Source organism: Micrasema longulum, unplaced genomic scaffold (genome assembly GCF_059751315.1).
Source record: "Micrasema longulum isolate JH-2025_06_02 unplaced genomic scaffold, ASM5975131v1 h1tg000024l, whole genome shotgun sequence".
Lineage (NCBI taxonomy): Eukaryota > Metazoa > Arthropoda > Insecta > Trichoptera > Brachycentridae > Micrasema > Micrasema longulum.
In genome coordinates this window covers 546514-561256 of record NW_028277232.1, presented here as the reverse complement: position 1 = coordinate 561256, position 14743 = coordinate 546514, and the positions used below count along the sequence as shown (strand labels likewise).

Sequence of the window (14743 nt, the reverse complement as noted above, 5' to 3'; positions counted from 1 at the left end):
GTATGTAGAACCATTGATTTCCCAAATGAAATAAAATAAAATAAAACATCACATGCCATGCAGATGATGCAGCCATAGTGATGATGATAACATATCCATCTCAGTTAGTAAACATCTGGATGCCTAAGAAATGTATAGTACAATGAACACATGATTATTGGAAACATAATTCGGATATAAAAAACGTTTGTCAGACCGATCATGGTATATACAGTAGAGGCAAGGATAAATGAGAGAAAATAAAGAATAAGAAAAACCAAGTACAAAAACTAAATAGAAAAACTAAATAGAAAAACCAAATAACTGCTCAGAACGTCAGAGATGAAAGTACTAAAGGCAATCGCAGGAAAACCCTAAAGATATACAGGATGTCCTTTAAACCCTGCCACATCCAAAACCACGATGATCAGTATGAGCAAGAAGACATATTGGCACATTAAAATATTTTTTTAGAACGAATAAAATTTACAAAAATGAAATATTTCAAAAAACAAATGGTTGCTTACTTCTGCTGGGGAGAAATGAGGAGGGGGGGGGAGTCTGACACACAGTCAACAGCGCGGCCGCGCCACCCTCGTTTCTCCCCTACAGAAGTAAGCAACCATTTGTTTTTTCGAATATTTTATTTTAAAAAAATTCTTCGTTCTAAATATTTTTTAATGTGCTAATATGTCTTTTTCCCCATACTGATCAATATGGTTTCGGATGTGACGAGGTTTAGAGAACACCCTGTATAATTTTGGGTGGTTCCTTAGCATTTTATTTACTTTTTGCGTACACATTTATGAACGCAGCTTGGCGAAGTTTGATTTTAAGGTCTTTTAAACAAAATGTAATTCCTACATATCATATTATCATATTGAAAAAATGTATTGTCATGACCATGTTTAAACTGATAATAAAAGATGTTTCATTTGTAGAGGAGTTAAGTTAGTATCGCGCGTGCTTTATCGCTGACCTACATACCTATGACTAGATTATGTGCCTTCATGCTTATTACTATGGCTAGTTCCTTACATTAGCGCCATGAGATGAAGGAAATATTATATCAGTAACATCTGTAGTTCTAAGGAGACAACACTCGCTCAGATGTGTACAATGTCATGAAGCTTTAGTCCGTTTTAAAATTATTTATTGTAAAAAAATCTACTGTTTTGAATGTGATACGTATTATATACAATGATTTGTGAAAAGGAAAGAGAAAATAATTGTGAGTAAAAACGGTGAAATTTAGTTTATCAGAAATTTTAATTATTTTTGTTAATTAGAAATTGTGAGACCTATTGCGAGTTTGTAAATAATAAATATATACCTACATCGAGTATTTTGTGTTTCTGTGTATTGAATATAATATATTTTTTGTACTTTAGAGATATTGTGTTAGTTTATGGAATACATTTACTTTATATGCCTTGTTTTTTAAAGAAGTAACTTAAATAAACTCTTTCAATATATGTACATTCAAGTCCTTACTTAATTATTTTTTTTACAGACCTAACAGGCTATAAACCTTATGATTTTTTTACGGAAATGAGGTTTAAAGATTGAAACGAACATGATTTACCCTTCTGAAAATTTCTACGTACTTATCATTCGACAAAATAAGACGAAGATGAGAGTTCTTCTTCGGAAGAAACAAAGCGGGAGATGAGCGGTTCCAGGAGTCAGTAACTAGGATGCGGTGGGTGTTGCTCCTACTGTGGCTGAGTGGTATGGGCAAGCTGGCTGAGCTTGCTGGCTCGGCCTGGCCGGAGGAGTCTGGCGAGGTGGACACATCAGAGCGCGCGGAGTCGGAGGAGGAGTCGGTAGAACTGGACGGGCTGGACGAAACGTTGTATTCCGATGAGCTTCCCGTCGAGTCGGACAAGTCAGACGATCCGGATTCTGGAGAGGTGTACGGGCTTGATACGCCGACGTATGAGGAACTGACCAGGGTAGCCGCCTTACCAGCCGGGAGCGAGTTTAATCAATTTGATGATATGGATGACGAGGAATCCGACGAAATTCAAAAGCCGAACGTCTTCAAAGGATCGGGGAAGATGTTCGGTAAATGTCACTCGGGACCGGAAAAGGACTCTCCGGCTGGGAGCTGCCAGGCCTGTAACTTGTACGGCGAGATGCGGCAGCTGTCCCTGGCCATCATCAAGGAACAGGTGCTGGCACGCCTAGGCTTCGCGCACGCGCCGAACACCACGGGCCGCGTGCTGCCCAGCGTGCCGCGTGCCATCCTGCTGCAGTACGAGCGGGAGAACGCCCAGGAGCGGGACATGCAGTCGGACCAGCCACAGCCGGCCAAGTACTCGTACTACCACGACGACAATAGCTTCTATTCGAGCACTGAAAAAGTTATTGCCCTTCCCCGTTAGTATTTTTATGTTTATTTTTCAACGAAGTACAGTTCGTTTAAATGTTTAATTGCCTGTCGGTGAACCAAGTAAAAACACAAATTTTGTTTGTGCTAGTACACAGCACAATATTTTATTTGAAAACGTTCTATCACTTACACATTAACATAGGGTTGTTAAACATTCGAACGCAATGAACGTGATTATTAACCCACCAAATACTTTTCTATTGAAAATAAAACTAATTCTCTCTTAATAAAAAAACATTATCATATTTAATCTCATTTTACTAATTTTTCGGTTGTTTATGTTTTATTTATGATCAAGAGTCGCTTCGATCAGTGTACCAATGCAGTACCCTATGCACCATTATGAAAGGGAATGATGATGATGCTTTCTTAAGTTTGTAGCGAAGAAATTATCTGTGCTAGGAATGGTTACTATCCGCCAATATTTCTGTTCCGTGCAGATAATTTTCTTTCTATAAACTTGTGAATTCAGTAAAAAGCTAAGATAGATTGTTTGCAACGATGTCTTATTTTTGTAATTATAGCGGTTTTCAGAAAGGTACATATTATTTTGGTTCTAAATTTTCTTTTCTATACAATATACATTTGTCAATTAGTCACGATCTATTTTAGAATATATGTAGCATAATTAGAAAAAAATACTTAGGTTGAAGAGGATAAGGGTCGTACAAGATACAAACGTTTAAATGCGTACTCTCACGTGAAATTATATTGAAATAACTTGTTATATTTTCAGGCCACCATCGAATTCATCATTTACGGATTTCAAAAGTTCAGGAAAGAATGATCAAAGTCACCTCAAATATGTTTTCACTTAATAACGCCTTCCAGTTGGTTGGACGCTTGGCTCACCTAGCCTGAATCAGAAAAAACGTTGCAAATAAAATCCCAATTTTTAAAAAATTAAATTTAACGTTCGAATAATAAAATATTCGAAAATTAAATTATATAATTTTTTTAAACCTTAGGTTAATCATAAATATGTCTTATTACTTTCTTTTTTTTATCATACATACTGCACTGATGCATCAGGTTATTGGCTTTTATTTATTGTTGCGTCCATTTTATTTACAAATCAAAAAATATATTTATTCATTTTAAAATCTCGCTAAAATTTAGAGTACCTAATCAAATCTTGGCGTGATTATTGTCTCATTCATAATGCGTAATGTAACACTGAATTGAATAATAACACAATTGGTATTTACCCCCTTTACATATTTTAGTATGCAATTACTTTTAAATTACAAGTAACGGTAAGCGGTAATCTTATGTAGCGTTATCGGGTCACAGCAAACATATGGGGTTATTGGTCAATCAGCAATATTTAGGGCGCGTGGTGAAAGTGGGTTGTATAATTCACATTAGGCATCCAATGCCTATACGTACACGTATCGTGTCAATTTGTTTAGACGCATGTGCTTGACAGTTGGTGACAGGAGATGAACTGTGTTACATAACTGATAACAGTATAATATCTCAATGCGTACTGGTGGATTTTTTTAATCTGGCGCGTTCGCAATGCTTACACAAACGTATTGTGTAGTACTTGTGAACAAGCTCATGGTATGACATCGCATTGCATACGCATTATGAAAATAATCTGTCTCTCAAAAACAAAAAAATAAAATTTTGCTTCAGCCACTTTTATGTTCAATTATCTTGAAATTATTACAAAATTTTTTAGTTCAATACTTAGTCTTTATTGAGATCTCAGATACCTAAGTTAAGTCGAAATTTGAAATGGCGTAATCTGCCGGTCTAAAAGTAATTATATTTTAGTTATATAAACTTTTAAGTATATTTTTAACGAAAATACCTTTAAAAAATATTGTTTTTATCTTATTTATGTTTTTTGATTTTTTTTATAATTTCGCGATTAAAAAAGAACATTCATTTTAAAATGGCAAAATCGTATGATTTCCTCATTTTGCGTGCGTTTTACCAGACTACAGCCTTAATTAAGTCATGGATAGATCGATACATGGTTTAATTAAAAGTTTAAATAAAAAGTGCTGTTGCTTTCTCGAAACTTACACAAAAACATTTTTAATGTACAGAATATAGACTTTTAAAATCTTTATATTTTTTCAAATGTTTTTAAAAACCTCTCCTGGATTAAAGCAAAAACAAACAATTACTTAAGAAACTGACATATATTTATTTCTTTTCAAATGAGCATGTTTTTTATTTCATATTCTGTGTTCATTATAATAATCAATACAGTGTTATTAAAATACACATAACAAATTATATTGGAGATAATATAAATAAATAAATATAGAGCATTTAACTAAAAATTTAATATAACCTTTTTTTCAATCAACATCCTGTAGATTTTGAATGCGTTTGTGTGAGTTTTGCAAACGTGCCAGCTTTAGTTACAACCAGTACATTCGACTGCTAAAGCTGAAACTAAAAAACTTTTCCTTTGTGTTTATATGCGTTTCCCACTAATTACTCCACGTGTTCGTACTGCTATCAAACTTGTTAGTAAAATTAACTTTTTTTTAACAAAGAAAAAATAATTAAAAGATGTAAATAATGATTACGCATTTTATAATACTTCGGACCGGATCCAAAAAAACTGTCATTTGGTTTGTAATGATTTTAATATATTTTATTAAATTGTTTATGTTTTACGCCTTTTTGTTTAAATGAAAATTAATTAAATAAAATAAAATATATGGGGAACAACCTTGTTTTAACCGCTCTTTTTTTTTCTACCGACCGGTTTCAAAGCTACACAAGCTTCTGTATGAAGGTATTATTAACAAATAAATCAAACTCTCTTTTATTTTAACGTTGATGACTTAATATTGTGTCAAAACCTACGGAGCTAATAAGTCGAGTATTTTTGTCATGTTGTTTTTGTAAAGATGGGAAGTATGAAGTGAATGGATACGATTTTTTAAACTAGACAGGAATGGAATTAGGAAATACTGCATATTTTTTGGTTTTTCTCACTATATTCATTATTGGCAATCTGTTTTATTGTATTAAGTTCTGTTCAAAAATTAGTATTAGCTAGAGGAACATTAATTTACTTATGTATCATTGAATGAAATGCGGAATGTTTATCGGCAATTAGATGATTACAGGAAATTTAAATAATTGTATCTGTATAATGCAAATGTCAGAACTTATCTATTAATAGGGCAATTCGCTTACTGAGTACGGCTTCTGCAAATAAAACAGATCTTTTTTTCTGTACATATCTGCGGTTTAGCAACTATCTGCATTTTTTTTCTTTTTTTAATAACTTATATTAACAATCAGCATTACGTGGTGGGTTAAACAGCCCGTAAAATAATGCAGACATACTACAATGGTCAAATTAATAAATAATATGTTTGTTGAACCTTGATATCGGAATAAAAAAAAAATGTTAAAGACAAACCAAGAAAATTGAGTTGTTCATAATTTTCTGTTTCTAAAGTAAGTTTATTTCTTAATGTAATAAATTTAGGAAATTATGGAATGTCCGAAGTTCTTTGTCCGTCCCTGTAAAAAGGCAAATAATATCATCTACATACCACCGCCATAATGTGATACGTTTCAGTGGTGAGTTTCTTTAAAATATTTCATTCTCGAATTCGTTCATAAATATGTCAGCAAACCGTAAACCACAAGGTTGACCCATTGGTAAAACCTGTGTCTGGCTATAAATTACATTGTCGTACTGAAAAAACTTATGATCTAAATAAATATCACAAAATCTGCATAAATCAGAGATATTTTTCACCAAATCCAATAATCTAACAATAAGAAATTCGGAAATAACTTTTTTGTACAGGGATTTTCAATAAGAGCGGGTAGAGGCATTAACAAAATTATTTTTTTATTTGATAGGCCCACATGTGCCATTAAGTGTGAAATATAACATCGTTTAAATGCCCGCCTCGGCTTCTTACGGTGGCATAGATCCGAGTAGTCTAATTTTCAATGACTCTTCCGCGTAGATTCGGCGGAATTTGAGCGATAGCCTGTGTTATATTCACCTTTAGGGTATCGTTCGATTGTAGTTTATTTGCATTGACCTTTGACTTCAAGGAATCCTACAAAAAAAAGTCTAGCGGGGTCAAATCGCATGACCTTGGTGGCCAATTCAGATAACGCCTGCAAGAGATAATCTTACCTTCAAATCGTTTATGCAGAAAGTCTCGAAGATGTCGCGAAAGCGATGAAACCGGTTGCTGGATATTCAAAATTTGTGTATTAAAGTATCACTCGTCTTTTATTTCTAAAATAAACTTATTAATTTAATTGTTTTTATCTGTTTACGTATTCAATATATGCTTATGTATCTTTTCTTCATTTTAATTTATAACGTTATTAAAAAAACTTTTACCAAGGATAGATATTAAAATAAAATTAATTCAGGAATTGCACTAGATAGGTTTTTATGACCGAACATTTGAATCCAGTCTGAAACGTTGCGTCGTTTTGAAAAGTAGCTTTATTGATAACCCAAAAAAAGATATTAACATAATTTACGTACAAAGTGGTTGGTTTATTTTGCATGTTAAGTGTTAAAATTCAAAGTGCTTTTTACTTTTACTTACATTATCGTCAATATTTTAAATTAACATATTTAAGCTTATTATTATGTTTTCAGGATTCCAGAGATGAGCATCATTATTATAAGTTTATTGCCAAGTTACTCATTAAAAAATAACACTTGTCTTATGATGATTTCGTATTATGTTTTCATTACACCTTCATCCAGGAACCTCAAAAGAATATTCGAGCTGAAGAATATAATCAAACCATCTCCACGTAAGATTTTGAAGAGCAGATAATACCACACAATTACTTCTTCCCCTTCAAGAACAATTTAAATGACATGAACCTTCCAAGTCAACGCTTCTTAAAAAAAACACTTCTGTGGATTTTAATAAAAACATCCATACAAACAGCTGATAAAACGCGCTTGAGTCGCTTGGTTCCAGGAAACTACACGTGATTTATTACCCTTCAAAGTCAGAATATTACTGTCAACACACAAAACGGGGCTCTGGACATTTTATTTTATTTTATATAATAAATTTACGTGAAATTACAGGTTCTTTTTAATACTAAATACGAAAAATGGTAAGTTTGTTCATTTATTTATTTAAATATAGTTATAAACAAAACAATACGAATGCATTTAAATAATTTAAATCACAACTGTTGATAAATAATGTACCTTATATGTATATAAGTAAGTTATGTAAAGTAAGTAAATATATTTTTTTAAATATTAAATAAGTATTTTAATGTTATATGGTTTTTAGAATTAAATATATTTACTTTTACCATTGAAATATTATTGAAGCCACAATTTAATTCTAACATTTCAATAATTTGTTTGTTATAAAACAGTCATTGAGGGCGTAAAAATGTAAAAATGAGGTTTAATTAACCTTATATTTAATTTATTTTAATACTTATTAAGGTAAACGAGTAAAAATGGCAATTAAACGTTCCATTGTGTCTGATGGCTTTACATTTTTATACATTTTACAATTTATTTAATTTTAGTTTGAAAGTTTGCATTTTAAATTTTTAGATTTTTAAAATAATATTTGTAAGTAAACTTAATATGGAACTAAAATATGTAACTGTTTTTATTGATTCGGTAAAAGCCTTTGATTTAGTGTCTCACAAAGTAATAATTCATTAATTAGTTGAAATCAGAATAGCTGGGTAATCCTTAGCATGGTTTGTACATTATCTAAGTGAGTGGACCCAAAGCGTATGTTAAAATGGTGTCCGTAGTAAACTAATGTACTTTAAATTCGGTGTCCCCCAAGGAAGTGTTTTAGGTCTGTTATTGTTTGATATTTATATTAATAAATTATGCAACCTACATAATGGAAACAAGTTGACTTCAAAAATAAATTCGTTTTTTAGTTCAGAGCATGCATCACCAGTTTGTTCAATGGTCCGATAGTGAACCATTTTCACAAGCTCACTTTCTGCCAGTCAAACACTCCGGAAAGCGAATGTTTTGGAGCTGCTTCCCTTTGTCCCAAGATTATAGTACCAACAACAAAGATGAACGAAAGTATTTTGCAAGATCGAGTGGTCCCTGAGTTTTCAAAAATAAATTTGTAAAACCCAATTTTTCAACCAAATCTAGCACCTTTCCATGCGTCCAAGATTGTGAAAAAGTTCTTCGCTGACAATGGTGTAACCATTTAGATTGACCTGGCAATTCATTCGACTTAAACTCAATCGAAAATTTGTGGTCCATCTGTAAGATGAGACTTAAAAATATGGATAGCAAAATTAAGTTGCTCTAGTTGGTGGTTGAAGTGTGGTACCGAGATGCGAAAATCCATAACAAATGCAAACCATCGGTAGAATCTATGTCAAAACATATTTAAATGATGCTACAAGCCCAAGGTGGACATATCAAAAGTTATATTTTGTAACTGATTGCTTTTTTATATGAATAAAACATATTTTGTAAATAATACATTTATTTTCCACAATTATTTACACAGGGGTGTGTGTATTTACACTCGTATTCTCATGGTTGAACAAATCAAGGTTCATATCTCTGATGAGCATGGCATTAGACTTATTCTTTTTTTAAATATAACCAAGGGTATCAAAAAACTTTGACCAGTTACTTATTGATCGTATTCCATACAGGGTGTTCTTTAAATCCTGTCATATCCGAAACCAGGATGATCAGTATGGCCAAGAATACATATTAGCATATTTAAAAAAATGTATAAAACGAAGAAAATTAAAAAAAAAAAAAATTTAAAAAAAAAAACAAATGGTTGCTTACTTCTGCAGGGGAGAAGCGAGGGAGGAGCGTGTATCAGACTCCCCCTCCCCTCTTCTTGTTTCTCCCCTGCAGAAGTAAGCCACCATTTGCTTTTTTTAATATTTTATTTTTTAAGATTTTAGTCGTCCTAAATTTTTTTTTTTAATGTGCCAATATGTCTTCTTGCTCATACTGATAATCGTGATTTCGGATGTGACAGGGTTTAAAGAACAACCTGTATATATACAGTACAGAGCAATGTTTTTATTCGTTATCTTTAAACAATAATCTTTAATATCAGTTATTTCTACTATATTTGCTGTAAGTTTACTACTTATATAAACTAATACACCATCATTTTTCCATTTGTTATTCTGTGTATAGATAGTGTCTGTGTAGGATGATAGGTTTACTAAGACGAATAATATTCTGCTTTCAGAGAATATAAGTAAGTCGAAAAGAGAGGTAAGTTGGTTTGTAACTGCCAGAAAACCGTTCAAGTTATGTTACGTATATTTTGATGAATAACATGCTGCGCTATTTAATTCAGTAGTGTTTTCATAGGCTGAAAAGGAACTATGTGTAATTGAGGTTACATCATCTACGTAGTCTGCTCAAAAAGTATCACGAATTTTATGTTTTTTCAAAAGTTATTAATTTATTAATGAATATCTACTTTTCCATTTCTTTTCTTATTTTGTTTTTCACAAAAAATGGATACAGATTCATTGATCCATTTTTTGGAATAGGCAAAAATCGAAGACGAACCAAAACACGTGCAAGCAAAGAAGCTGTCAAAAATTAATTGAATATTCAAAGTGGCCGAACTTGTCAGTATAAGTTAGAAACATAAGTGCCAATATAAATAAAAAAAAATAGAAAATCGAATTTACGTTACCCGCGGAAATTCAAAATTTGCGATACTTTTTGAACTCGTATATCTTCCAAAGTCATGGTAGAAAGTATAAAATGTGTTTCTAATCGACCCCTTAGAATAACAAGGTTTCATCTGACATATTACAACATATATGAAGAATATTTAAGAGAAGGTAATATAGAAGTCTAGGCATCTACAGGGCTTATGGCCTGTTAATAGCTGGTTTAAGTGGCCACTTAACACAGTGTGTAACATTCACCATTCTGCCTATATTTGCACATCTCTATTCCTTCAATTATTTCATCTGTTGTTTGATGTTTGGGAAGTTAAAGAGCTGAAACTTTTATTTATGCGGGTGAGATTCATCTGATTGAATTATTTCACCTACATACTAGGACAGCCTGAAAATGTTAAACCAGGCTTAAACCAGCCATTAACAGGTCACAAGCCCTGTAGATGCCTGGACTTTTTTATTTATTTATTTATTATCATTATATTACAAACACAAAATTATAATTTATGTAAAGTTGCTTTGACTGTCTAACTAGGGTTATTTACCCCGTTCTAAGACAGTCAAAAAAGCCTTCTCTTAATGTTCTTCATCTCTGTTGTAATATGTAATATAAACAGCTCCCCAGGGAGTTAAATCCAGTACTTGTCTGCAAGAGTTTGGACAAACTCTAAATATTGTTGATAAATCCACCTGGTCCATGAAGAAGTATAAAAGTTGAAAAAAAAACATTTTCAGGCGTTGCCTAGTATGTAGGTGAAATAATTCAATTCGATGAATCTCACCCGCATAAATAAAGGTTCCAGCTCTTTAACTTTACAAACATCAACAGATGAAATAATTGAAGGAATAGAGTTGTTCAAATATAGGCAGAATGGTGAATGTTACACAGTATGTTAAGTGGCCTTAAAAGCACTCGTCAAGTCGTTACGATCCTGATCAGTAGGCAAGTTTAAAATATTCTGCTCAGAAATCATCGTTTCGACAGGCATAATGTCAATATTTTGTTCAAACAAAGGTTCAACTACTGAAAATGAAAGTAAAAAAGCGGTTGAAATACTTGGTACAGCAATATGAACTCTGTTATACGTCTTCGTAAGAAAATAGTGATTTTTTACTTACTCCCTGAAAAAGACAATAAATTATACTCAACATTCATGCTTTTGAAATTTTGAAAGCCGTAAGTTAACATGAAAAATAGCTTAAGTAATCATAGATATCGTTGACAAAAAAAAACAAATTTATCTAATCTTATGGTTAAAATATTAACCTAACCTAGAAAAAATATAATCATTTTAGCTTACATTAAACAGTCAACAGATAAATTAGAATTGCTGTTTGTTGGTACGTTAGATGATTCAGAATCACTAGAATTCATGTGTGAAGACACTTCAATGATAAATCCCTTTTAAAAAAACAATAATCACAGCAAGGACGCTTTGACAGATCAACGGTTGGTCAGATGGAACTTTCTAGTGTGAAAACCTATTTTTGGGTATTTTTTTGGAGCCATTGTGATGTGATACGATTGTTATAATAAAAAATATTTTTTGAATTTGTTGCAACAGAGAGGGAAAACATTTTTGAGAGGAGAATATAGAAGTCTAGGCATTTACAGGGCTTATTAGAGCATAAGCCCTGTAATGTTTAGACTTCCATAATTTCTTCTCAAAAATGTTTTCCCTCTCTGTTGCAACAAATTTAGATCTGAATCTCCCTAGGGAGGAAATCCAGCCTGTCTGCAAACATTAAGACATACTCAAAACATTGTTAAAAAATAATTTTACTTACAAAAAAAATTATTTTGGTGGAGATCACACAAGATATTTATAAATCTTATTTTTGGCTAAATGACAAAATATACTTGTTATCGCTGTTATTGTTGTCTGAATCTATTGTTGCTTTTTAATCACATCTAAATAATGCTTTAATAAATATTTGGAGTAATAAATTTGAACCCCATATTGATTTGATCGAAATACATAAAGTTTCAGGAATGAATTTAATTAGTAAAAGGTTAACAGCCGCCAGATTTCATGATTCCACTATAGCAAAAATACCCGTGTTCTGCGAATCGAGATTACTTGTACAATTATGTATGGAACCAAGACAGTTGCCAGGCGTCAATGGGGCCCAAAACAGCAAAATATTGAATTCTGAGAATTAATGTCTCGGAAGAATCTCGGGTGTTTGGCGGTTTGGCTTTCTTTAAACTTTCAACTTCTACACTTTCGTTTTTTTTTTCTTTTTTTAATATCTGAGTTTCATTATTCTTTCACCTTGCTTGTGATGTACAAGGTTAATATTTACTTCAAAGGGATAGTAATTTATTTGTTTATGTCAAAAAAAATAATTATTCTATTAAATTTACTTCACTGAAAAACTTTGTTTAGTTATTTAGTCAATATATTATGTAGGGATCGGGTAGGAGGTTTCGGCTGTGGCCTGTTTCAGGAGCCTCTCCGAATTGGCTCTAGTGACGAGGAAACCACATAAAACTCGTCAGGAGAAGGCGGACTTTTGTTATTCGTCAACAGATCTTCCGATCCACTTGAAGAGTGTTCGGCATTTGGTGTCCTGCTATCACTGATACCTTTTATTGCCTTTACTATATCTATCGTGTATAATGTTACCTCTCTTGACAAGTCCTCATGACTAATTACTACATGAACATCGTGTAAATCCTCATTTAGACTTCTGCATCGCGCCTCCAGCTGCATTCTGTGCAGACTGAAAAGGGGGCAATGCATTAATAGATGGGAGACATCTTGGAGAGTAACATCATCGCATGGGCAAGTGGTGATCTCAGATATCTTGAACCTGTGTAAATACCTCATAAATACGCCATGTCCTGTCAGGATTTGTGTAAGTTTGTATCCTGCACGCTGCAGTTTCCTGAATTCAAAAGCATGGTAAATAGATGGAAAAAATATTTTTGTTACCTTTCCTGTGGGTTTTGCTGAATAGCGATTATTTCAGTGCTGTAAAATTCTGCTTTTTATTTAAAGAACACTTTCGTTCCTTATGCAACAAAGAAATAAGAGAACGGACACAAACTCCGGTGACAAGTCAACACTAATACTGATACGGTTGGCTGGGCCAAAACCACGCTTGCCTACTTTAGAAGGAATCAGGTTGGGCGTCGGCTGCTGACTGTTTGCCGGCAATTTAAGTCAGAATTACGGGACGCGACCTGACTTACCTTTAATCTTCGCAAATTTGACCTGGTGGATTCTGGTTAAAGTAGCCACTTTACACACTTAAATCAGCCAATGACATAGCATAAGCCCTGTAAGTGCCTAGACGTACATATTCCCATCTCTAAAACTTTATCCATCCCTTTTGTAATTTGTTAATCTTAATGACTCCCTAGGGGGTGAAATCGAGTATTCTGTCTTCAAACATTTGGACAAACTCAAAATATTGTAATATGTTGTATATTTCTGGGTAATCCCGTGTAAGTTGGATTGAATGTTGCAATGGAGACATCTATATTCTGATAAAAAGTTATTTTATATTTTGAACCTGAATATTTCTCTCTACTCTGATGTTTTCTCAAAGTGTTAATAGATGTCACTGAATAACAGAAATAAAAAGTGGTTTCGATTCACTGAAGCCAGTTATTTTAGCATGTAAAATATAACGATTGTTGCATTTTTTTTTAAATAAGCAAAACGAATTGTGACTTTTTCGTTGTAGAAATACTGTTCGCCATTTTGTCAAGTAATTTATTTATTTATTCGTTCATTCAGAAATTACATCTTTATTGAGATTCGAGTTCCAACTCCGAGGGATTAATGTCCTGATTTTGACGAAAACGAAATAATTGTTGCCCTTTAAAGTTCTAAAAAATTAAATTTAATTTGAATTTAAATATTCAGGCTTAATTCTTGGTTATTAACATAATATAACAGAGGTGAAAAACATTTTAGAGAAGGGAATAAGAAGTCTAGGCATCCACAGGGCTTATGACCGGTCATTGGCTGGTTTAAGTGGCCACTTTACACACTGTGTAGCATTCACCATTCTGCCTATATTTAAACATCTTTATTCCTTCAATTCATCCATCTGTTGACGTTTGTGAAGTTAAAGAGCCAAAAACCTTTATTGTTGCCGGTGATATTCATATTATTAAATTATTTCACTTACATACTAGGCAACGCCTAAAAATATTTTTTAATTTGTATACTTCTTCTTAGACCAAGTGGATTTATCAACAATTTGAGTTTGTCCAAATTTTTTAGACAAGGACTGGATTCAACCCCCTAGGGGGCTTAACATAATGCAACATAATGCAACAGAGCTGAATCTGTTGTTGTATTATGTTAACATTGTTGTTGTATTGTGTTAATATTAACGGCCACCTAGGTGGTTGAATCCAGTCCTTGTCTACAAAAATTTGGACAAACTCAAAACATTGTTCATAAATTCTCGGTAATCATTTTTTATTTATGATTACGCACTTTATTGAAGCTAATAAAAAAACCTTCATTTCATATCATTTTTATTTATTATAGTTCACAAACAATAAACAGTACATACGACATTGGAACAATAATCACAATTTGTTATGTTCAGATATGGTTTACTTAACTTTATAATACATTAATATTATAATTACAGAATTTATATTCTAATTTTAAGTCTGTAAGAACAAGCATGTTGAAATCTCTTATTTTTAATTCTTTTTTTAAAAAAAAATTAATGAACGCATTT

General features: G+C 32.5%; 1 protein-coding gene across 1 annotated transcript; it reads left to right on the top strand.

The window, feature by feature from the left end:
• Positions 1-1050: 1050 nt before the first annotated feature.
• Positions 1051-7072, top strand: LOC148285557 (uncharacterized). The gene is made up of 3 exons (XM_088243667.1): positions 1051-1210; positions 1493-2361; positions 6993-7072. Exons 2-3 carry the CDS (start codon positions 1677-1679, stop codon positions 7004-7006), a joined length of 699 nt encoding a protein of 232 aa, XP_088099793.1. The 5' UTR covers positions 1051-1210; positions 1493-1676; the 3' UTR covers positions 7007-7072.
• The last annotated feature ends 7671 nt before the right edge of the window (positions 7073-14743 follow it).